This window comes from Astyanax mexicanus, chromosome 24 (assembly GCF_023375975.1).
Source record: "Astyanax mexicanus isolate ESR-SI-001 chromosome 24, AstMex3_surface, whole genome shotgun sequence".
Lineage (NCBI taxonomy): Eukaryota > Metazoa > Chordata > Actinopteri > Characiformes > Acestrorhamphidae > Astyanax > Astyanax mexicanus.
In genome coordinates, this window is record NC_064431.1 from 1383093 (window position 1) to 1407837 (window position 24745).

The following is a 24745-nucleotide window of genomic DNA, read 5'->3' on the forward strand; positions in this document are numbered from 1 at the left end:
CTAGTGTTTAAAAATAAGATGTTGAAGAATCAACTCAAGCTTTTTACTCTTTAAGTAAAAGAGTAAAAGTACTACTTAAAGTATAAACGTAAAAGTAATGTTAGGAGAAAAAATACCATTAAAGCCATTTAGAACTAAAGCTTATGGAGTCCTATAGGGGCGTGTGCAGGTGTGATGGATCACAGTATAAACCAATAGGGAGTCGGAATGGTACATGTTTATACTTCTCTACATCCAATCACAATCAGATTCACTCTATCTGGATGGAGAGATTTATCTGGATAGGGGTTTTATTGAAGGATGAGAAGCCGGAATGAAAACCAGCTGAAATGAAACAGGAGTAACAAGGCTGCTTTTAAAATATAAGACTTAGAAATTTCAGATTATTCTGTGTGAAAATGTTAAATAATTACTCCAGTAAAGTATAGATAACCTGCAAAGTATTTGTACTTAGTTACTTGACACTTCTATATATAGGCCTGTCAATTCATTAATGAAAAAAATGGCCTTAACATTAATAAGTCAGATTTTTTTTTAATTTAAATTGTATGTATTTAGGTTACTTAAACATTTTTATTTCATTTTGATTGTCTGGATATTTATGTTTCACTCATTAGGGGAGAATAAGATCCACTTCATCCCAGGGATGATCGGACCCTTCCTGGGGGTGACGCTGGTTCCTCAGGGTGAGGTCCGAAACATCATGATCCCCATCTTTCATGACATGATGGACTGGGAACAGCGCAAAAATGGCAACTTTAAGCAGGTGAGACAGTTGCTTCTGTAGTTTTGCACAGTAGCTTTATATTATATTATATTATATTATATTATATTATATTATATTATTTTAAAACAGTGTACTAGAATTAGGATTGACTTTGTCATTGTAAACTTTGCCCACAATAAAATTTAGGGAGCCACTCAAATTGGTATAATACAACATTCAACAATAAATCTAGGACCCTACAAACAGTAATCACTAATAAGTTGCACCTAATTGTGCGTATAAATATGCAGATATGTGCACAAAAGTTCAGTGTGTGTTTGTGTTTAGTATGGTGATAGACCTAGGAAAGAAACTGTTTCTCAATCTAAAGTGTCAAAGTTTTGGCCAAACAGTATCACCTACCAGAATGTATATGTACATAAATATATAATACATTGTATTTTTTTTTTTTTTTTTTGTAATTTATGTGTGAAAAGAAATAATGGGACAATTGTAATGTCTACTTATGGCTGCATTACATTGTGAACTTTCATTCTCATGTTTTCAGGTGGAGGCTGAACTCATAGATAAGCTGGACAGTTTAGTGTCTGAGGGCAAAGGAGACGAGAACTACAGAGAACTCTTTGGTTTGCTGTGAGTTTACACACACACGCGCACGCACACACACACACACACACACAAGAACATGTTTTTGATCCTAAATATAGGATGTACCTATCGTTTAGGGCTGGACTATATTGGAAGGAAATCTGAAATTGTGATATTATGTTCAGTAATAAATTGCAATACAAAAACATTAATTTAACCAGTTTTTATTAGAAGTTAATGATCCAACAAGCCGTAATATTGATAATGCAGTCTGTGTGTTTAATCCAGGAGAAAAATATATTATACTGTGCAGATGCAATATTTTATTTATATATATATATATATATATAACTGAGTTGCTTCTGTGTCCTCTGAGAATTGTGGTGAGGTATTTATGTCTCATATTTGATTTTATTGATTTAGGCAGGTTGTTTCAACAATAATAAAAATAGATATATATTTTAAAAACCTTCAGGGACAACTCGGATGTGTTCTTTTTTTTTTTTTTTTTTTTAACTGCATCAAAAAAGTACCGGATTGGTACTTGGTATCGGCAGATACTCAAAATCTAATGACTCCGAGCAGACAGAGCTCCCTTCTCTTGTAATATGATTAAAAATCTCTTTTATTAACATTAATCTCAGCTGTACACTAACCCCACTGTCTTTGCTTTGTACCGCTGGACGATAGTACCCAGCTCTTTGGGCCGTACCCAAGGTAAGATAACCATTTCAGCTTTCTGACCGCTAACATCTCCCAGCATGCTCTTTGTTTCTGCTTCTGTGGATTATGGTGTATTCTGGATGTGTAGAGGAGTGTTTGAGGTAGACTGACGGTGTGTTTTCTGTGTTTGGTTTAGTCTCCTGGAGAAGATTGAGCAGGAGACGTGGAGGGAGACGGGCATCTCTTTTGTCACCTCCGTCACTCGGCTGATGGAGCGACTTCTGGACTACAGGTGGGCGTTTTTATTTTAGTACTAAACGCTTTACATGACTTTTTGAGTTAAAGGTATTCAATTTTTTACCAAAAATGCTCAGTTTTACCCTAAACTGTCCTAATTTTAGATTGTTTTATCTGCTTTTTGTGGACAGGGACTGTATGAAAGGAGATGAGACGGAAAACAAGAAGATTGGCTGCACTGTCAACTTGCTTGTAAGTTTGATAATTTATTTCTAAGGACTGCTTTTAACTAATGGTTCATGCAAGTGAAATAAAACAAAAACTAGTGGTTTATTGAGCCGTGCTAACTTTTAAATGTTAACTAATTAAAGCAGCATTTCCTAAAATGTTTGTATTTTCATTAAAAGTTGTAATATTTCTGGTTTGGGATGGGACTAAATATTCTAAAATATGTCTCATATATTAATTCTAATTCAGAGTGGTCTGGTAGGTTTGTTGTGTGTGATTGCTCCTTACATTTTGACAGTATTTAACACTGTATATAAGCAAAATGAAACAAACAGTATACTCAAAAAATTAATTTACATTTACCTGTATTCAAAATAAAAACTTCCACATGCTCTGTGCAATTACACATTCTCACCAGAGGGGTCTCCAAATCCCCAAATCCTCAAAACTTCCAGACTGCCGCTTTAACAGCATTACAGCTTTTATCTTAAGCTCTTTTCTTATTCTTTTACCTTTCTAGAACTTCTACAAGTCTGAGATCAATAAGGAGGAGATGTACATCCGCTACATTCACAAGCTGTGTGATATGCACCTGCAGGCAGAGAACTACACAGGTAAGAAAAGCAATCAGAGACCCTATAAAACCTAAAACAGGAGCTCCGCTTTACAAAAATATTGTATAATGGTGCAGTAATTAGCTGTTAGCTTTATTTAGCCATAGCATCATCAGGTCTATATATACAAGGCCTGGCTTGATTGAAGTGAATATTTTACATCATATTTGGTTTATGTCAGAATTTAAAAGCTTATACAGCTCTCAAAAGAGCAGCACTTCCTGTGGAGTTTCCTGCTTGACTGCTTGAATGGTCCTGCTGTTCCACAGAGGCTGCCTTCACGCTCCTCCTCTACTGGGAGCTGCTTCAGTGGGAGGAAAGACCCCTCCGGGAATTCCTCCACTACCCTGCCCAGAGCGAGTGGCACCGCAAAGAGGGGCTCTGCCGCAAGGTCATCCACTACTTCAACAAGGGCAAGGTAGGACACAACCCGGATAACATGAAGAATCATTTTGCTAAAATGCTAACATTTAGCATTAGCCATGTGGAATTGGTCTGAATGGGGTGTTGGGACTTGCATTTCGGGTCAGTTTCCATATTATACTTAAAAACCGGGGTGTTGGAACCTGTGGCTCAAGCCAGTTCCCATGTCATATCTGGAGAGTGAGATGTTGGAACCTGCAGTTCGGGTCAATTACTATATTATACTCAGAAACCGGGGTGTAGAAACCTGCAGATTGGGCAGATTACTATATTATATTCAGAAACCGGGGTCCTGGAACTTGCAGCTTGGGCCGGTTCCCATATTTTTGGAGACTGAGGTGGCAGGACCTGCAGCTTGGGTCAATTACCATATTATACTCGGAAACCAGGATGTTGAAACCTGCAGATTGGGCAGGTTACTATATTATATTCAGAAACCGGGGTCCTGGAACCTGCAGCTTGGGCCGGTTACCATATTATACTCAGGAACTGAGGTGTTGCGAACTGCAGCTCGGGCTGAATACCATGTTATACTTGGAGAGCGAGGTGTTGGGACCCGCATCTTGGGTCAATTACTATATTATACTAGGAAACCAGGGTTTGTGACCTGCAGTTTGGGTCTATCACCATATTATACTCAGAAACCGGGATGTTGAAATATGCAGCTCGGGCTAATGCTAATATTATACTCGGAAACAGGGGAGTTGTACCAGCAGCTCGAGCCGATTACTATATTATACTTAGAAATCGGGGTGTTGTGACCTGCAGCTTGGGTCAGTTACTATATTATACTTGGTAACTGGGGTGTTGGAACCTGCAGCTCGGGCCGATTACTATATTATACTGGGACACTGAATTTGGGAAACAGAATTAAATAATAAACTAATTAATACAGTGATAAAAACACACACATCTTGTATTATTATTCTCTTTCACCAGTGCTGGGAGTATGGTATTCCTTTGTGTCGAGAGTTGGCCTTCCAGTATGAATCCTTATATGACTACCAAAGCCTGAGCTGGATACGGGTGAGTATATCTGAATGGATTGTGAATTAATTTATACGGCGAGTAAAGAGTAAACATATTGTATAATTCAAGTTAATGAGCTTTTCTTGCTTAGTAACAACAATGGCTATATCCAGATCAGCAAAAATTATTGAGTTTATGTCCGCTTACTTACTGTTCAATATTATTAAGGCTCAGAGTAGCTTCACACCTCATTTTGTAGAATCCGGAGAGCCCTGACATGTAAAACAAGGCATTAATAACTTAAAAAGTGCACAAAAAGCTTATTTAAACTGCTGTTTACATCCCATAATGCTAACTTCAGCTCTGAGCAATGCCATCACTGTACTGATCATGACCTAGACCTATATTTACATAGACATCACATAGCCTGCCTCCTGGCATAGCAGCCGGACGCTACAACCATTTGTACAACCAGTGCATTTATTTATATTGAGGAAGGCGTTTAATACACCTACATTAATAACAATGATTTTTACTTGATTTTTCACACTGTTTGGTTTGTTACAAAAAGCAGAGATGTAGTAAAGATAATACTACATAATACTTTGTATTATGTTCTTAAACAAAGCCAGACATACATATATGGTATGGCCTATTATGAATTATTATTATGTCATGTTAAAGGCAAGGCAAGTTTATTTATATAGCACCTTTCATACACAATGGTAATTTATAAATTAGAAAATACAAAGAGAAGGCAAATTACAAAAAAATTTAACAATAAAAATGGAAATAAAATAATAGTTCAGCGAAACACTGACGAAGGAAGGTGCCTGCCTGATGACCCCTGAGAAGAGCTTGCACTGAAGTTTGTGTTAGAGTTTGGATGAAGGGGATTGGTGTGGTCCTGCTCTTGTAATAATTTGTCTCATGAGTTTTTGTAGACGTCTGAGTACTTGGCAGTTGAGGCACGGACCATGAACATAGTTCGCTATGCTTCTGGATTCTTGTCGAGCCAGTATCAGATGGTAGTGGTTTTGCTATTGTTGTTAGTTGAGTGAGTAGTAGATCCTGGCTGAGCCCTATGCATAACCCCAGCTGTTAGGTGCAGGATTTGTCAATTTCCTGTATTATATTACATTAATAGAATAAGAATAAAGCATGGATAAAACATGATTCAGACATGATTAAAACAAAAAAAGATAAGTCAAATTAAAAAGATTTTTAAAAAATAATTGTAATTTAAGAAAATAGTTAAAAAAAGTTAACGTAGTTTAACATAGTTTACGGTAAATTCATGTTAAGGTTCAGGTAGGTAAAGCTGAGATATTGTAATGTATCTTTCTAGAAAATGGAAGCAGCGTACTACGACAACATCATGGAGCAGCAGAGACTGGAGCCCGAGTTCTTCAGGGTGGGCTTTTACGGTCGAAAATTCCCTTTTTTCCTCAGGGTAAGTTCATGTAATCGTTTTTTTTCCCTCTGTTAATATTTATAAGCATGACTGATGAGGCAGAGCGAGCTGTGTGTTATTTCTCCCCCGATGCTGAAGGTTAAGTTAACAGGCAGGAAGAGTCGAGTCGAAATCCAATTTTAATGCAGGAAGGGAAGGCTAAGTCTTTTCAGGGCGTAGAAAAAGCTGACAGCAGTCTCTGTTTAATGTGGAGTGGATAATAAATGCTTTTTTTCCTCTTTTTCACTTAGAATAAGGAGTTTGTTTGCCGGGGGCACGACTATGAGAGGCTTGAAGCTTTCCAGCAGAGAATGCTGGGAGAATTCCCGCAAGCTATCGCCATGCAGCATCCCAATCAACCGGATGAAGCCATTTTGCAGTGCGATGCTCAGTGTATCCTTCTGTACTGAAGATTATGTGGAATATAAAATATGGGATTTGGGTGAGGATTTGTGTGGTAAGATCAAGAAGATAAAAAAGCTTTGCTTGAATGTTAATAAGTGTGATGGAATAATGAAATAATGCAGTTTATCCAGATTTATTTCTATATTTCTATTTTTTTATACAGTGTATCCCCTGGTTCTGTGAAGTATGGACGTGGATTAAAAACATAAAATTCACAATATCAGATTATTACTTAAAAAAAACAATGAAATCAATACAAATTGTAGTATATAAAATATATAGGGCTAAAATATAAATTTGTTGATTTTTTCACCTCATTTCTTAGTGATGAATTCACTGTGAATATTTTACGCTTTTAATCAGGGTCCGTACTTTAGAGACGGTCCCTTACCATCTTCAGCACCTGCTGTGTAGCGATTCTGGTTATTCTTTTTTTATAATCATATGTGCTGGTTATAATGCAAATATTGGCAAATATAATGTTTGTAGTGTGTTCTCTGTCAGTCTATTGTGTTTAGAAATTGTATTGTTAGGAAATTTAGGACGATGTTTGCTATTAAGGGAAGGGGGCAAAATTGCAGCGTGAATGAAATCAGTTGAAAACCTGAAAAATGTCTGGATTTGATCAGGGACACAGCCAACAGGATTATGGCCGCAGGACACTGCATATGGCCAAAGACCACTGGTGGTCTGGAAATGAGGTGTGTTCAGGTAAATATTTGGTTTATTGCTTGTTTATCTAGGCAGCAGAAAATAGGTGCACCACTGACTGATTAAAACCCTGACAACAGTCTACAGTCAGACGTCCATAACCATCTTAGCTACGCACATGCACAATATAACAAACAGAATACACAATAAATCTTCGCAGCGTGATCGAGCAGGTCAGTTTTCTCTGCTGAGAAGCACAGAAGCTCTGCGCTGTTAAAATGGCAATCCACCAAAGTTCACTCTGACTTTGGTGACTCTTAAAGGGAATTACACATGACTTTTGCTTTGCGTTTCGAGCTGCGCAAGGTGTACTTTTCCCGCCGTTACGATAGCAAAGACGCACGGTGCACAGCTTTTTCCTTAATGTGAGGCCACTCCTGCAGACCTCCAGATCTATGCAGTAGCTGCAGTTCCAGAGAACGTGGACGTGCTTCAGATGGACCGGGTTCCAGACCGTATTAAAAGCTTTTACCGGGTCAACAACGTGCGGCGCTTCCGCTACGACCGGCCCTTCCACAAGGGCTCCAAAGACAAGGAGAACGAGTTTAAGGTCTGCAGTTCAGAAACTTTTATTGAGATGATTTTTGGGGCTAAATGAGGATAAAAACACTAAAACTGGGTCTTTTGTGTTTTTTTTCCAGAGTCTCTGGATTGAGCGGACCACCCTCACCCTCACGCACCCCCTGCCTGGGATCTCTCGCTGGTTTGAGGTGGAGAAGAGGGAGCTGGTCAGTGTTTCACCTCTCTTGCATCATATATTTTAAAAACATTTTTGAGGGAAATAAGCTTCTGTTTAAAGTGAATTTTATCTGGGAGTTAAAAATATATCGTCATTATTGTGTTTTCTTTAAAACACTATTTAATTAATGTAAATGTTCATATACTTAATTGTAATAACAGTAAAATACAGCGTCTTACATTTAAAGACACCAATAGTGAGAGATGGCAAAAATGTTATGTAAGGAAAAGTAAGGTTTTGTTATAATTTTACACAATGATAATGCAACATATCAAAAAATCCTAAATAAAGTACTGTATATTTTTTACGCAACTTTTTAAAGGGCCCAAGATTGTTAAACTGTTTATCTTTAAATAGTAAAATAATAAAACTTTAGTAGATAAAAGTAACAAACCTGTTTATTTCAGATTTTCAGACAAATCTTTAGACAGACAGACAAATAGATAGATAGATAGACAGCTACACAGACGAGGCGGACAGACTTGAAAGGTAGACAGATAGATAGACAAGAGAGAAAGATAGATAGACAGACAAACAAGAGAGAGAGACAGACAAGAGGGATATAGAGAGAGATAGACAGATGAGGGATAGATAGACGAGAGAGACGGACAGACAGACAAGAAAAATAGATCCAGACAAGAGAGATGAATAGACAGAAAAAAACAGACTGGCAAGAGAAATATAGACAGATGAGAGACAGACAGACAAGAAAAATAGATAGACAGACAAGAGAGAGAGAGAGAGAGACAGATTTCCCTTAGGGAAATTAAAATTCCAGCAGCATTATTACAGTACACACAAATAATAGAGGGGAAAAAGATATAATAATAATAATAATAATAATAATAATAATTTCACTTTTTATATATAATATTATTATATTAGAAGTCTAAAAACAATATTTATTGCTCCTTGTTTAATGTTATGGCACATAGTTTAATATCTGATGGTTCTGCTCTTGTGAAGGAGCAGTCGGTCTCTGATCGGTACAGTTAAGTACAGTAGATTTTATTCTCAGGGTCTCGTTGTTCTCATTTCCAGGTTGAAGTCAGTCCGCTGGAGAACGCTATCTCAGTGGTGGAGAACAAGAACCAGGAGCTGCGGACTTTAATCAGTCAGTATCAGCACAAGCAGCTGCACGGCAACATCAACCTCCTCAGCATGTGCCTCAACGGGGTCATCGACGCCGCCGTCAACGGGGGCATCGCCCGGTATCAGGAGGTCAGAGCTTCACTTCCTCCTCCCAGCAGATTCACACCATTTTGCTCAGTATTAGCATTTGCCGCTAACCACAGTGCTAGCTCTTTTGCCGTTCAGTATATTGGATTATAGTCTGTTGAAACAAGCTAAGTTGGAAAAAGTGCTAGCTGATAGCATCCTACCAGAACACTCAGGGTTCCTCGGTGTAGTGCTATAGGGCAGCATTTACTAGCGCTGAGCGCTGCTGCTAACTGCGTTGTTGAAAATATTGGAGATCTTACTGTAAATAAATGGAAGTGATTTACTCACACAAATATTTTTCAGTAGAAAAATCTGTGTAGATTAACATCCAGCAATGGTTTGAATTAAAGTTTTGTTGAAGGGAAACGTGGCAACATCCTTTTTCTGTTCCTTACTACCGTCGCTTAAAGTGCGCTTTATAAACCGGTGCACCTTATGTATGAAAATAGACCAGAAAATAGACGTTCAGTGTTATAGTCTGTAAATTACGTATATGTATTATAATGAGATTTATAATGATAGACCAACAAAAAGTAGCACATCATTGTGAAGTAAAATAAAAATCAGGCATGGTTTTCCAAATTTTAATCAAATAAAAATCTGAAAAGTGTGATGTGCAAGAATATTCAGTCCCCTTTTACTCTGAAACCCCTAAATAAGTCCACTAGTGAACAGACAGCATCACGAGGACAGAGTTGTCCCATGATATGGCATGTCTGGGTTGAATCTGCCTGGAAATGTCTAGAATTAGGCAAGAACTTTCTAAAGTGATTAAAAAAAAATGTGGATAATATGATGTGGATAACTTTACACAGCAGTGTAGCTCAGAGGGCGTGATCTACTTTGTTACAGTCAACTGCAGGATCAGACCGAAAAATATCCAAATCTAGTCCAGATAAAATGTTTATATTCCTGTATGATCATTTGTGTGTGTCTCTACTATCTGTCCAGGCATTCTTTGACAAAGAGTACATTGGTACCCATCCAGAGGACACAGAGAAGATCACTCAGCTGAAGGACCTCATGCAGGACCAGGTAAAATCAGAACTCATTTATCTCCCCAGCTGTTGGGAATTGGTCAGTATTACAGTATTATTATAGATCTGTAATGTCTTGGCTCTTCTCTCAGGTTCACATCCTCGGTGTGGGACTGGCCGTCCACGAGAAGCTGGTGCATCCTGAAATGCGTCCCCTGCACAAGAAGCTGATAGATCAGTTCCAGATGATGAGGAGCAGCCTGTGCCATGTGAGAGCTCAACTCTGCTTCTGTCCCATCATTACTGTCCAACTTACATTAAGGGCGTTTTCACACCAGCACTATTTCATTGGTTCGTTGTAGCCTAAGTGTGGTTTGTTTGAGCAGGTGTGAAAACAGTAATCGCACTCTGGTTCGGCCCAAAACAACCGCATCGAGATCCTTTTAATTTTAGCTAAACAGCTGTTCAGGTGCAGTTTAACCTGATGTATTATCCAGATTTATGTATTAATACAGTTATGAACAAACACTGTTTTAAACTGTTTACTAATGAATGCATTCATTAGAATGAGTATCCACATGCATTTTAATATATAGTGTATCTTATGCTATATTATTTTAAGTTGGCCTTTGTACATGTGGTCTACTGTCTCTACGATGGTTCTGTTGTGGGTTTTAAACACAATGTAAATATAAAAAAGGGGTAGCAGAGAAGACAGTGTGGGTATTCAGGGCAGTGTTTCTATGTGGCCCTGCAGGGCCTGCCTGGACTGGATAAGCTGAATTCCACCAGCAGCCAACGAAGCATCCTGACCTCCCACAGTCCTATGAGCCCAGAGAGCATCAAACTCCTGCACAGACACAGGTAAGTACAACACACACACACAAATGTCAAGCTCACGTAACATATGGATGCTATAAACTCATTATTTGAATATGAGAACTATAGTCAAACTAAACGCACGGTCCCATTTTTTAATTTTCATTCGCTGTAAGCCATAATCCTCAACGATAAAATAAATAAACAACAAGAAATAAAACTGTGTGTGCAATACATTTATATAGTACGAGTTTCATATTTTGAACTGAATTACTGAAATAATTAACTTGATATTCAATGATATTCTAATTTGTTTAAATGCAAATGTAATTCCTAAACTCTGAGACCAAGCACTGTCTCTGCTGCTGCTCCATGTGCAGCGTTCACTGTTTGTAGCCACCCCAATCTGTTTACTACGGGACATCTTATTGAAAACGCTGTTTAAATACTTAAATAATCTAACAATAAATAAATAAATATTTAGAATTAAAATTTAATGTTAGTTCTGATTGTTTTCGTTAACTGTTGTTAACAGTTATAAACAGTTATAAAAATAAGCATGACAACAGATGATATGCATTCATATTTATATAGTTCAGTCAGTGTATTAATAAAATATTGAATCCAACTTATTTCCCTTCCTTTTATGGAGAATTAATGGATATAAATGTACTGTTTTATCAGAAAACTGTAAAGTTATTCATATAATCCAGCCCTAGATCGAGTAGAAGTACAGAGTACAGTATAGTAAGTGTTTAGTAATGTGGGTTTTTGGAGAGAGACGCCGCTCGTGTCCACTGTTCCCCATGGCCTGAACACTCTCACTGTCCCGCCGTCTCTCACTGTGTCCCTGTCCTTTTCTCTCTGCCTCACGTCTCCATCACTTTCATCTTCACCTCTTCTTCTCATCCATTTTTAACACTCCGTCCTGTTCTTTACTCATCCTTTTAACGTCGCGATGTCTTTCACTGCTGCTCTGCTTTTGTGCGATCTTCTTTCATCCAACTTTTTTTTTTTTTTTTTGTCCTCTTTGGACTGTCCGTCTCCCTCGTTTTCTTTGGTTGTACTTTCAAAACTCCTTCCAACTCCTTCTTTACTACTCTTTTTTTATGATTTTGCTTTTTTTAAATCCTTCGATACACAAAAATATGCACTCATATCTCCACCATACCACTCTTCTGCTCCATCTGCTCCTCCTCTATCTCCTCCTCCACATCTCTCTCTCTCTCTCTCTCTCTCTCTCTCTCTCTCTCTCTCTCTCTCTCTCCAGCCCGCTGAGTCTGTTGAGCTCCATCCGCCACTCTTCTTCTTCCCTCTCCTCTCACACCTCCAGCGAGACCGGGAACCTCCTCATCCTCACTGATGGAATGCTGCTGGAGCATCCCGAGGACCTCTACCGCATGCAGGTCAGTCCAAACACCTTGCTGACCAGTGCTGTGCCAGTTCACATTTAATACACTTATCAATAAGCTTGGATTCCAAGATTTCCAGTAAGTCTGGGTGCAGCAGCATTAGCATTAGTGGCTAACCACTAACGTCTTCTTAAGTAAATGAAAACTCAGATGAAGGTACTGACTGTGTATTTACAGAAATCTCTTACAGAGCAGAAAGGGCAGACATTTTTAAATATCTCTCTTTTTCTGTCTGTTCTATCTGTAGCCCAGTCCCTCAACGTCCAGTCTGAGCTCCACACACTCGGCTCCATCTCAGATGATCAACTCAGGCCCCAACAGCATCCGAGGTGAGCCAAAGCTAAGGTCGCTAAGAGTTTAAGATTGCTGGTTTGAGCTGTCGGAGCCCTGAGAGAGGGACAATCTGCCTAGCTAAAATTGGGAGAAAAATGGCAGAAAATTTAAAACAAAGTAATAAAAATTATAAAACGTCTCTGTTGGTTAATGTGCTAATGGCTGTAGGCTAAATTCTCTTTGTCTTTCTGTCCCAGTCGGCTCTCCATCACTGCCTGATAAATACAGGCACAACCGTGAGATGCTGATGCTGCTGCCACCCCATCGAGACCGACCCAGCAGTGCCATGTACCCGAACGTGACTGAAAATGGACAGGTGAGTAGGGGACGCTCTACAAGTTGAAACAGGGACATTTTAAGGTATTTAGGGACCCCAAAGCAAAAAACAACACACCTCACCACTTACCGCTCCTTCTCTCTGTTTAATTTCTTTTCTGGCTTAATGATAATTTGCTAAAGGGTCATCTTTCGCCGGCTGCAGGAATGAAAAACCTTTCTGGCTACTGTCTATAATTAGTGGGAGAAGCTCCATTGAGCAGGTTTCTGATAAGTGTTGTAGTACTCTTCTGCATTGACCGTCACATAATGACGGCAATTGATTGGTTTGCTGGCCTTGTTGCAACGGGTCTGTGTGGAAGTATATTTTCAGAAGTTGGTTTACTGTTTATTTCTGTTAGATTTCTCAGTTTTGCACTGCAGGAAATGATGTCTTTATATCAAGTATAATTCACTAAAATGTAGTATTTATTTTATAATATTTTGTATTTTGAGCCTAGTGAGAAAACATTAAATAAAGTGTATTTTATCAGTAATTTTATCTACTGAAAGTGTTTTTAATACTTATTCCTTTGTTAGATAGAAATCAAGAAATAAAGATAATTAAGATAAGTTTTTTGTCGATGAGCCTTACCTTTTTATAAATTTGTCTTCTTAAGTAGAAGAATGTTTCTAACCAATGAGTCTTTGTTCTCTCTTCAGCCAACCAACGTCCAGAGGGCCTTATTCCATCAGGTGATTGGTCCATGCAAGCCTTGCAGTGACCCTAATCTCTCTGTGGCGGAGAAAGGTAGATTCTCTTCAGTGTATTCAGTTCAGTTTAATATTAAATAGCCTAGAAATAATAGACCATTTAGTAGATGTTTGACAATGAGAAGTTTGAGTCCAGAGCTTCGTTCATTATGCATGTGTCTAGTCATCAGTAGTGATCCCTCAGTGATGGGTAGTACTTCCTTTTTTACTCGGGCAGTTCTGACCGCTCCCAGCAGCTGGAGTCTGGACAGTGGCACCAGAGACGCCTTTCCCTTCCTCTCCGCCCACGTGGGAAGTGTGATGGCCCCCCCAGTTCCCCCCCGCAGTCTTCCTCCTGGTAAGAGAACATTTCAACAAGTTCTGCATCTGCTCACAAGAGTTTAACCCTTGTTACAAATACACCTAAAAGCTGCATTAGCCCCTATTGGCCAGTTCCACATATTGCGCACCTTCCTTTCTCTCTCTGCCAATCGCGTTATGGAAATGCAAAACACGTCAGCCCCCTCTAAACACTTAAACTTTATCCAAGATGGTCATGACCTTCTACCAAGCCATGGCGATTATGGATGGGGAGCATGATTGTAATCCAACGACTGGATTACTGGCTCATTGGTAGGACCTGATAAACTCTAGACAGCTGTGAGACACTTTAGGGACCCATCTGGACCAATCCAAGTAGATTAATCAGAAGAAGGGTTGGGCTTTCTGGAACATTTGGGTTGTCCCTTTTGTGGTTTTGCAGACCCTTTACCCCATATGAGACCCTCATTTCCCTTCAAACCTGTTCTGAATGCTACAGGAAGAGATTTAGGAACAGTCCTCTGTAGACCGCAGTTAGTGTGTGTATGTAAAAGGGTGGACAATATGATGAAACACAATCACAACAAAATGTGAAAAAGGGGTATGAATACATTTGCAAGCCAGTGTAGGTAGATGTTTTAAATACTGGAAATACTGAGAACACCTGTAATATTCAGCTCTGGAAAAAAAATAAAGAGAGCACTTCAGTTTCTGAATCAGTTTCTCTGATTTGGCTGTTTTTAGGTTTATGTTTGAGTAAAATGTTGTTTTATTCTATGAACTACAGACAACATTTCTCCCAAATTCCAAATAAAAATATCATAATTTAGAGCATTTATTATTTGCAGACAATGAACAATGGCTGAAAGACCTAAAATAATGCAGAAATCAGTATTTGGTGGAATAACCCTGATGGTTTTTAATCACAGTTTTTTTTTCATGCATCTTTGGCATCATGTTCTTCTCCTCCACCAGTCTTACACACTGCTTTTGGATAACTTTATGCTGCTTTACTCCTGGTGCAAAAATTCAAGCAGTTCAGTTTGGTGGTTTGATGGTTTTTGATCATCCATCTTCCTCTTGATTATATTCCAGAGGTTTTTAATTTGGTAAAATCAAAGAAACTCATCATTTTTAAGTGCTTTCTTATATTTTTTTTTTTTACAGAGCTGTACTTTGAAAGTGTTTCGTGACCTATTGCCCACCCCTGTATACAGAGTGTGTGTGTGTGTGTGTGTGTGTGTGCGTGCGTACGTATCTCCAACCCATCTTCTGTCCGGCTGTGTCTTCCCCTTTAGGACACTTCTCGATGCACTTTGATGCTTTCCACCACCAGATCAGCGACCTCCCTCCAGCTCTCCCTGCGCGCTCCTTACGAAAGGTACCCCGCCTAGATGTGTTCCACCCTTACCCGATCCCCGTTACTCATCACTGGTGCTGTAGAACATCATTCCTCTCCCTCCTTTATGTGTCCCGTCTAAAGCCTGCCCCTGTACTGGATGTAATTCTTGTGACGGTACTGAAGTTTGTGGGCCTGTATTTGCCTGTATGTATGTGTGTGTGTGCTGTATGTTCAGTCCCGTTGCAACAAGGCAAGCAAACCAATCAACTTCCCAGGGCCTGGAGCCGGCCCCCAGACAACTACAGATTATGAATTGAACACAATGCAATGACAAACTGTGTGAGCACCCCTTTAAATTAATGTGAGATGGTCACTATTATCAGAATCCCCTCAAGGGGGCACACCTCCCTCTAATTGCTGACAGTAGAATACAACCAGACTGGAACATGTTCAGCAGTATACATGCATGCCAGCTGTTCACTGTCTTTAACTAGACTAGATGGCTAAAGCTATGTTTTTTTTTTTTCTCATAAAGATTAATATATGGATCCCTGCTCGATTCTCTGCTCATTAGCCGGAGCAGCCCTACGTACGTGTTTAACGAGAGCTCAGGCAGACAGCGTTATATATATGAGAGACGTACCATTAATGCCCAGATCTCCACCGTCTGGCATTTAATTAGAGCAGGCAGAGGGTCTGGCAACCGCAGGCTCAATCAGAAAGGCAAAACCAGCAGCAGGAGGTGATTCAGGAGACTGAAAATGTTGGAGAAGACAAATGCTGATGAGTAATCCTTTAAAACTGGTCCAATTTTCATTATTTTTGTAGTATATATATATATATATATATATATATATATATATATATATATATATATATATATATATATATATATAATTTTTTTATTATAATTTTTTTCATTAACCCTTTCAGGCCCTGCGTTTATTACTAGGAAAGCACGCGTTTCCTTTTTTTTTATGTTTTGTTACAATTAACGCTATTTAAGACTATCAGGAGAGAACTTCAAACAAGCCAATGAAAAATTTACAGTAGCTTAGCCCCGCCCACTGCATCAGGGGTAAAAAAAAAAAAACAGCAACTTAGACATTAGGGCATGGCAGCGCTAAAGCCAACAAAGCAAAGTAAAAGCTATTTTTTTTAACTAATTTTATGTGATTTAGAACACTTATTATTAAGTTAATGTGACCGTTTATGGATGATTTGTAAAGTAAAAAGGTCAATATCAAATCTAAAATAAAGAAAATGTTAAACACAGGCATCCAACGCAATTGACATTAAAAAGTAAAAATATTTACATTCATTGGATTTCATTTTAATTTCTCTTTAGACTTAGAGTCTATTTTTGTGTGAACTGCAGACAGAAAACTACATTATTATATTTTTCACTGGAACATAATTCAGGTCTGAAAGGGTTAAAAACATATTTTGGGTAGAAAGGTGGTTTGATTAAGCTTTTCCATCTCAGGATTAAGATACTTGACAATATTATATATTTAATATCATATTATATTAAAAATGTGATCTGCTGTTAAATTTTCTTAACTAGGACTAAAATTAAAACGTATGTGATAAATATTCAAAAGAACTAGAAGTTTTTAATTAAAATGTCATTTTTAGAAGTTTTGATGACCACAAGCTACCACAATCACAGAATTTAAGAGCACCAATATTAACGCATCTCCTTCTTTTCCTCCTTTCTACCAGTCGCCCCTTCACCCTATACCTGCCTCGCCCACCAGTCCACAGTCGGGCCTGGATGGCAGTAACTCCACCCTGTCGGGCAGCGCCAGCAGCGGCGTCTCCTCCCTGAGCGAGAGCAACTTCGTCCAGTCCTCCTCCGAGCCGCCGGCGCGGGCAGACACCTTGGACTCTATGCCCAGCAGCCAGGCCTGGACCACGGACACAGACGAGGCGGAGACTCCCTACCTGCCCGTGCGCTACAGCGTCTCCGAGCCTGAGGTGCTGGACAATCTGAAGCCGGCCCCCTGCCGCAGCCACTCCGCTCCGGTGGGCGTCACGCCGGTGCTTCCGCCGGACGGCCACCACCACCACCCCCACGCCATCCACATCACCCACCCCCATTACCACCACCACGAGCCGCCCCCCGCACTTCCTCCAAAACCCTACCTGAGGGAAGGCTGCATCCCCGAGGAGGACCTGAGGCCGGTGGTTCCAAGACCCATGCCCCGCAAGATCTCCCAGCCTCTGCTCACCAACAAGGAGGAACAGGCCAAGGTGGCCTGGGAGCATGGCATCAGTGAGGAGTGAGGAGGTCTTCTAGATGTGCAGCAGGTCTGATTGATGAGTGAAGGTGAAAAGAAGCCCAAGTGAATATGGAGTTCAAAATTTCAATTCTCAGTCAATCTCATGTCATATTACCTTCAACAAGGACTTTTCCTTTCCTTCTTATGAGTTTTATGAGTTTTGTTTCACGAGTGTTCACCATGATTCTACAAGTCTAAACACTGATGGGATCTTTAAATTTTGAGTGGAGAGTAGAGATGTGGTGGACGAGTCACTTAAGGTGTATTATCGTTAATTATTGGACGATTTGAGTTAAAGAGGAGGACAAAATAGGATCTGTTTGGTTATAAACACTCTGCCAGTTAAAATAGTTCCATTGCTGCTCTGTTTGTAGCTGTGCTGTTTGGCTTGTAAGAGCTGCACCATTGCTAGGTTACTTGTACTGTATGTGGCGGAGTAATACGTGGAGAGCTTCGGTTAGTTACAGTGCATTACCAGCTGATAACAGCACTCATAGAACACCTCTCAGCCAATCACATTGCAGGGTGGGAACTAACGGTGGTTTAATTAGTATTAAGGATATACTGTATAAAGGTATTTAGATGCCATCACCATCATCGGGGGTCACCAATTAAACACCTACTAATCAGTCTAGTATTCTCGCCTTATCCATATAATTACTGCATTTGGAGGTGCTACGTTGATGGCTGTGTTTAGACTGCCAGCTCAAATCTGGTCCATTTTTTGACATATCTTGACTGGATCCAGATTAGTCTGGACAGTTCATTTTTTGGGAATCGATTCCAAACCTCATTTGCAAATGATTTCAAAATTGACGATTAATTCCAATCGAACTTATAGGTTTGTGGTGTACAAACCTGGCAAATCTGATTCTTATTGATTGCTTATAGTTGAAACTGAAACTGAAATCAGTCATGTTTAACATACTTTCTACTGTGTTGTTTCCAAGCATTGGAAACAATGGCAACGTGAACATTTTTGTTTGAGTATAAATAAATAAATACTAGAAGCAGAAGAACAGTTTTTGCTCCCCTACCATTCCCCGGCCATGTTTGTTTGTTCTATCGGGCGTAGTTCCTTTGTTTGTGGAGAGTTTGCCCACAAAGTTCTGGTTGCACGACACTCCAAGCCAAGCCTCCACAAAATATCAGACTCAACGTTCTTTTGACTTTCTGACCAACTGTGCGTCAAAACAAACTGCAGTATTTATTTATTTATACGCTAACAAAAATGTTCACGTTGCCATTGTTTAAAAAATTGAATGGTGATAATTGTTTTCAAGTTTCCATTCCATTTAAAGAGTTTTTAGGGCATTTATTGACATAAATAAGTATCAATTATGGGTTTGTTTGTGCAGAAACTACTGATATGATACGATTATATGAAAACGAAGGGTGATACAAACTCAGCCTTTAGTTCCAAAGCGCCAAAAACGAACTCCCACCGTTACATTGGGCTTGATTACTGGTTTGGATGATTGGTTTGGATGGTTTTATATTCAGAAGTGTCTCTTTACTGTAATTGCAGACTGATAGACTGTAATTCTCTGTGTCGGTTATAAATGCTCATTCATTTTGCCACAACATTTATAGGGCTTTTTGGCGGAGAGCCTCCACTACAGATGTCAGAACTGCTGTTCATATTTCCGGTAGAGTAGATTTTCTATTACCGTCATTTCTCGCCAGTTTGGAGAGCCGAATTAGGGAATGCCACACACACACACAGCACTTGTGCTGAGCGGTGGCACACTGACTTGGCAGTAAGAGGCTTATGTACTTTGCGAGAGCTTCATTACACACACTTTATTATCGTACTTCAAAAGCAAATCAGCCGACCACTCTGAGCTCTATTATCCAGTTACGCCAATAACGCCCCCGCAGACAGAGAGCCGTAATATCAAAGCCATTCACTCTGATGTCTTCTACAGCAGCGCAGCTGCTTTCGGGCCCGGCAGGTTCCTTTTCTTATTTGATTTATTTCCCGTTACGTTTGCGTTTCTTCTTTTTTTCGTAAAGGAAGAATATATATTTTTAGATAGAGCAAATGTAAAACTCCCTAACTTTATCTAATAAAACTGTACAGTAAAAATAATAAAACACGCGCTTATATAATAATAATACGACGACGCTAATAATGAAATGAGAGTTGAGCGAGGACCTTTGAATAACGTGCACTGATATATAAATATATACACAGTATATGCAGGGGATTTTTTTTTAAAAGACTTATTTAGCTGCTGAAGGAGAAATGTGTAATTTGTGTAATTGCTTCCTGATGATGGATAAATATGATGAAATATGATGATTATTTTCGAAGACTGGAAACACGATGTATGATATAATTTCATAAGCTGAATTTTTTGTACTGTACTGTGCATGTTCTTTCTTGGTTACTGTGGGAATTGGGAAGACGAACTGCAGTGACTTTAGAAGAAGAGAGTAAAGCCTGTGGAAGACGGGTTGGCACTTTTTACACTATTGTGAGTGTTGTAAGAGTTGAGTGTAATTTTTTTTATTTTTACCATGTCAAGGTACCCGGTTTTTAAGCACATGAGTATTCACAAAGTTCCCAAAGCTTCACAATCTGGATTTCAAGTTTTTGTTTTATCTAAAGCAGCTTTCTTTTGCTTCATTAGGTCAGGTTTCTTTTGTGGCATATTTTTAATAGCCATACATATTCATTTGCACCAAATTTGGGTGAAAAAAACACACATTTTACAATGGATAAGCAGTCGGCTCTGGAGTTAGTGGTGCCTTCCTTGAAAAATGGGCTAAAATAAGTAGTATTTTTTGGGAATATAAGGCACACCGGATTTTAAGGCACACTAGAGGGGTGTCACAATGCTAATGCTGTTCCAGCAGTGCTAGCCAGGGTTAGCAGCAGGCTACAATCGGAAATACTCTCCTCTGAACCGCGAAAGAGCTAGCGTTAGCGTGGTTAGCAGCTAATGCTAATACTGCACCAGTCTCGGTGCTGGAGAACTTTACTGCTCCTTAATACCTGACTGGTTGAATTCATTCATAAGACACAGCGGATTATTAGGCACATTGACGATTTTGGGGAAAATCACATGATTTTAAGTGCTCCTTATAGTGCGAAAAATACGATATGTAACAAATAGTTTGCAATAGGCATTAATCTCCAATAATAATATTTAACAAAGCCTCCCTTATGTTGCTTCATGTAAAGCATAACAAAGCAGGAGAACATATGCTGAAACAGATTTTGTGCATACATTTTGTAACCAGCAACCACCTAGCAACACCTTAGTAACCACTAAACAAGACAGCGCTACTGCCTAAAATGCCATAGCAACCACCGCATGACAGTTGATATGGCAGTTAGTATCTGCTAAGCGCCTAACCAATGGATGCTACTAACATATCATTGCAGTCACTTGTTACTTTGCAGGATCCATCTAGTAAAGCACCTAGCAACATCATAGCAACCAACTGGAATATCATAGCAACCACATAGCAACAGCCTAGTCGGTAGGGGGAACCATTTAATCTGTGTCTAAATGTTTGGCTCGACAAAGCTGGAGAAAACTTGCTAAGACAAATTTAGGGCTTAAATTTTGTAAGAAACACCAAACAAGACCATAGTAACTGCCTAAAACACCATAGCAACCACCTTGTGACAGAGTAGCAACCAGTAGCATAGCAACCACACAGTAACAGCCACTAATCTTCAGAAGAGTCCCAGAGCTCCAGAGTAAATCTGGCTTTGCAAACAGTTTATTAGGTAAGAACCTAGAATTAATAAAACTAATGTTTTTTGGGGATCTTTTATGTGCATTGAAAATATCATAGTATACCCCAGGAACCCTCTAGCAACAACCTACCAACCACTAAACAAGACCATAGTAACTGCTTAAAATACCATAGGATGCACCTAGCGACATGGTAGCTTCCATCTGGTAGGCACCTAGCAACCACATAGAGCAACACCATGGAAACAAACCTAAAGATCACAGTAAACAGCTTACATCATCATAAAAACTAATCTTTAAATAATTAAAAAATACTATTATTGCAATGATAAAACAGTGAGCAAATAACAGTTTTTACCCCAATTTTTCTGAAGGCTTCAGTAATTCTAGGTCTGACTGTATCTGTGGCCGCTTTTGTGGGCAAATGGAAAAAGAGATAAAAATATACCACTTTAACTGGTGCGAGAGTATTAGAGAGTATTAGGCTTGCAATTTAAGCAATACAGAGCATTAAAGATAAATCTGAATCCTTTTCCAAACTGCTCTACACTTACTGTGGAGGGAAAGCAATTTTAGGTGACATACTGGTTGTTTTTAATAAGGTGTGGCCACAATATAATATATTGACCATGCACTATATATGGCGAAAAGTATTGGGACACATATGATCTGTCTTTGCATTTTACAGGCTGGATGGAATCATCTGGTGCGCGTCACTTTATCTAGAGGATCTATTTTGGATTTGAATAGTAATTATTTTTATTGATGTCTGGCAGATATCGGACGTATATGATGGAGGATGCACATGATGATATATAAACTGTATTTATCTCACGTTATACTTGAAGGATGTCAGGAGGAGTTAGGCTGTGGTGTACTATCTGTACTGTAATATATATAAAATATATACAGTCATATCAGAGAATTAAGATCACCTCATCTCCACCGATTTTCAGATTTGTCAGTTTTCGTATCTTGTGTAATCTGATGGTATAATCCTTGCAAAATGGAGAAATTGGTTAAAATAAAGGACATTTTTATTTTTTAGATTTTTCCTAAAATTCCAATTGTGGTGCAGAGATAAAAAATAAAATAAAATTGGAAAAATGGATTAAACACTCAGAAAAATAAATGAATAAACATTACAGACTGTAGTTCTGTAGTATGTTTCTCTGCATACTTTATTATTATTATTATTATTATTATTATTATTATTTGGGTGGTGGGTCATTATTCTCAGCACTGCAGTAATTAGCAATGATTAGCCGGAGTCCTTAACATCTTTGCATCACTGCTGGGCTAAGAATAGGCAACCACCAGTGCACTATGGGTAGCATCTTGAAAAATGTAATATCTACAGCTCTGGAAAAAATGAAGAGATCACTTCAGTTTCTGAATCAGTTTCTCTGATTTTGCTATTTATAGGTTTATGTTTGATTAAAATGAACATTGTTGTTTTATTCTATAAACTACAGACAACATTTCTCCCAAATTCCAAATAAAAATAGTTATTTACAACTAGATTCTTATCTTACACTGTTTTTTCTATAATTTCTGTTAATTATTGTTATAATTGAAATGACAAATTACTATATTATGCTATGAGATATGTTAGATATTTCCACTGTTGCTCTTTCTATTTGTGTTGTAAGTGCTTATTAATTGTTTTAAAAGTATTCACAGATTAATTTATAACGATTAATAAACTATATACTACTTATAAACCTTTTATAAAAGAGCCTTATTTTAAAGAGGTACCACTCATTTTAGGAGTGCTTATGCTCCCTAAAAAAGAGCTAGACACCCCCCTGTTTCTGTGACAAATAGAGTGGATCTCTTAAACACAGTGTTTAAGAACTCACTGTAGGGTCCTGAGTACTGAACAGGGTAAAAGGAGGATAATAATAATAATAATAATAATAATAATAAGTATACAAAGAATTAGATACAGAACTACAGTCTGTAATTATTATAGAATTATAAAGTGTTCTATACAATCAGTGGAGATAATATACTGAAATATAATGAAAAATAATACAGGTGACCTCAATATTCTGATAGGACTGTTTGGATGGTGCTGCATTCAAAGGGAATTAATTGAACAATTTCTATTTCACGACCTGCTGTGGCATTAAAAACTGTGTTTTATCATATTCGTACGACATATCTGCATTTTATTTGTGTGTTTTAAATTAGAACAGTGAGAAGGCTTAGTTAATTTCAGGCCAAACGATTGGCCAAGAATTGGAAGTATTTTTCATTTCATTTGAAATGTCTACAGAATGTAGAAATAAGGCAGGATTTTATGGTGTTTCGAGCTAAAATGTGCATTAGCTTAGCTTATCAAGCTAATATTATACATAACAGTGTTAAGGCGAGATGTCGGTCTGGGTCGGCCAAAATGTGAACATCAAACGTGCAACTAAAATACAACTAAAAGTATTCATATTTATTGTTTTAAACATTTTTTTATCATTTTTTTTTTTATTGACATTTTGCTAACGTTTTTGCCTGTAAATATCGAGAACCTTGTTTAAAACCCATGTTAGCTGTGAGCGTGCATGTCTGCGTGACCTGTGTTGAGTTTTGTTTTATTTTTATTTCTTTTTATCTTCACGTGTTTTTAGTTTTGTTTTACAACATCAAAAATTACAAATATTTACTCAGAATTCAACCGCGACGACAAGATAGAGAAGATAACCGGAGTAGATGTACATATTTTACCCCCTAACACACTCACTTTAGGCCGTAATGCTTTTCGGTGGCCTTTAGCGTTTAAATAAAAGGGGTTTAGACCTCATATTTTTCTCTGAAATAAATAATATGCAATGGATTAAATGTTGAAAAATGAACTAATAAGAGTCCCTCTACCTGTATTTTAGGCCACAGTTTAGAGAAAGGTGTCGTTAGAGAAAAATTAATGTTTATATATTTACACACAACAATGGCAATATAATACGGACTGTAGGTACTTCTGAAAGTAGGAGTTTGAGTCGAAAGATTCGAGTGAAAGCAAAGCCAAGCTTGCGTTGAGTTATTTGTCTCTGTAAATAAGAAATCCCCTGTAGAACGAACGACACCCACTAAACCACTTTTGGAAGCATTACAGTTCCTACGTCACCACGTCTGTCTTTCTGTATATAATCCTTCCTTCACAGGCTGTGTATTTATACGGTTCGGAAGGGCGAATCATGTATAGATTGGGAATTACTTGTCTGCCTTGTACTTTCTGATGTAAATGTGTTTTTAAAACTAAAACGAGAAACGAGTGACTCTCTTTCAGCGGCCTAATCACCACAGTTATTTTGTGTATTTTGCATTGAAATCTGAAGAAGAACGACTTCTGTTTTACCATTAAGAGATGATAAGGAAACCTTTGTACGAGTATTCTCAAAGTAATTTCTTTGTATATATTGTGCTGGCATGGACAAAATGTGACGTGAACTTTAGATGTAAATACACATTTTTTCCTATAACTGCTGTGATGTGGAATTCATTAATAATAATGCCTAACATTAAAGATAATGTTTTATCGATTTGTGTCGGACTTGATTTAT

At 38.3% G+C, this 24745-nt stretch overlaps 1 protein-coding gene across 9 annotated transcripts in view; it reads left to right on the plus strand.

Moving 5' to 3' along the window:
* dock3 (dedicator of cytokinesis 3) overlaps positions 1–24722 on the plus strand; it is a 204581-nt gene extending 179859 nt beyond the window's left edge. For 4 of the 9 annotated variants that reach the window (XM_022682201.2, XM_022682204.2, XM_022682205.2 and 1 more), the window contains 23 exons: positions 618–766; positions 1275–1360; positions 2006–2032; positions 2175–2270; positions 2407–2467; positions 2964–3057; positions 3327–3475; positions 4420–4506; positions 5798–5902; positions 6154–6295; positions 7402–7568; positions 7660–7746; positions 8799–8978; positions 9930–10013; positions 10108–10224; positions 10692–10819; positions 12045–12180; positions 12434–12515; positions 12717–12835; positions 13498–13585; positions 13766–13885; positions 15147–15229; positions 16916–24722. In XM_022682201.2, the coding sequence (XP_022537922.2) occupies positions 618–766; positions 1275–1360; positions 2006–2032; positions 2175–2270; positions 2407–2467; positions 2964–3057; positions 3327–3475; positions 4420–4506; positions 5798–5902; positions 6154–6295; positions 7402–7568; positions 7660–7746; positions 8799–8978; positions 9930–10013; positions 10108–10224; positions 10692–10819; positions 12045–12180; positions 12434–12515; positions 12717–12835; positions 13498–13585; positions 13766–13885; positions 15147–15229; positions 16916–17479 (2951 nt within the window). In that variant the 3' untranslated portion in view covers positions 17480–24722. The remainder of the gene's footprint in view (positions 1–617; positions 767–1274; positions 1361–2005; positions 2033–2174; positions 2271–2406; positions 2468–2963; positions 3058–3326; positions 3476–4419; positions 4507–5797; positions 5903–6153; positions 6296–7401; positions 7569–7659; positions 7747–8798; positions 8979–9929; positions 10014–10107; positions 10225–10691; positions 10820–12044; positions 12181–12433; positions 12516–12716; positions 12836–13497; positions 13586–13765; positions 13886–15146; positions 15230–16915) is intronic. The other 5 variants (XM_022682202.2, XM_022682206.2, XM_022682203.2 and 2 more) reach the window with 3 other exon arrangements.
* Positions 24723–24745: the final 23 nt, after the last annotated feature.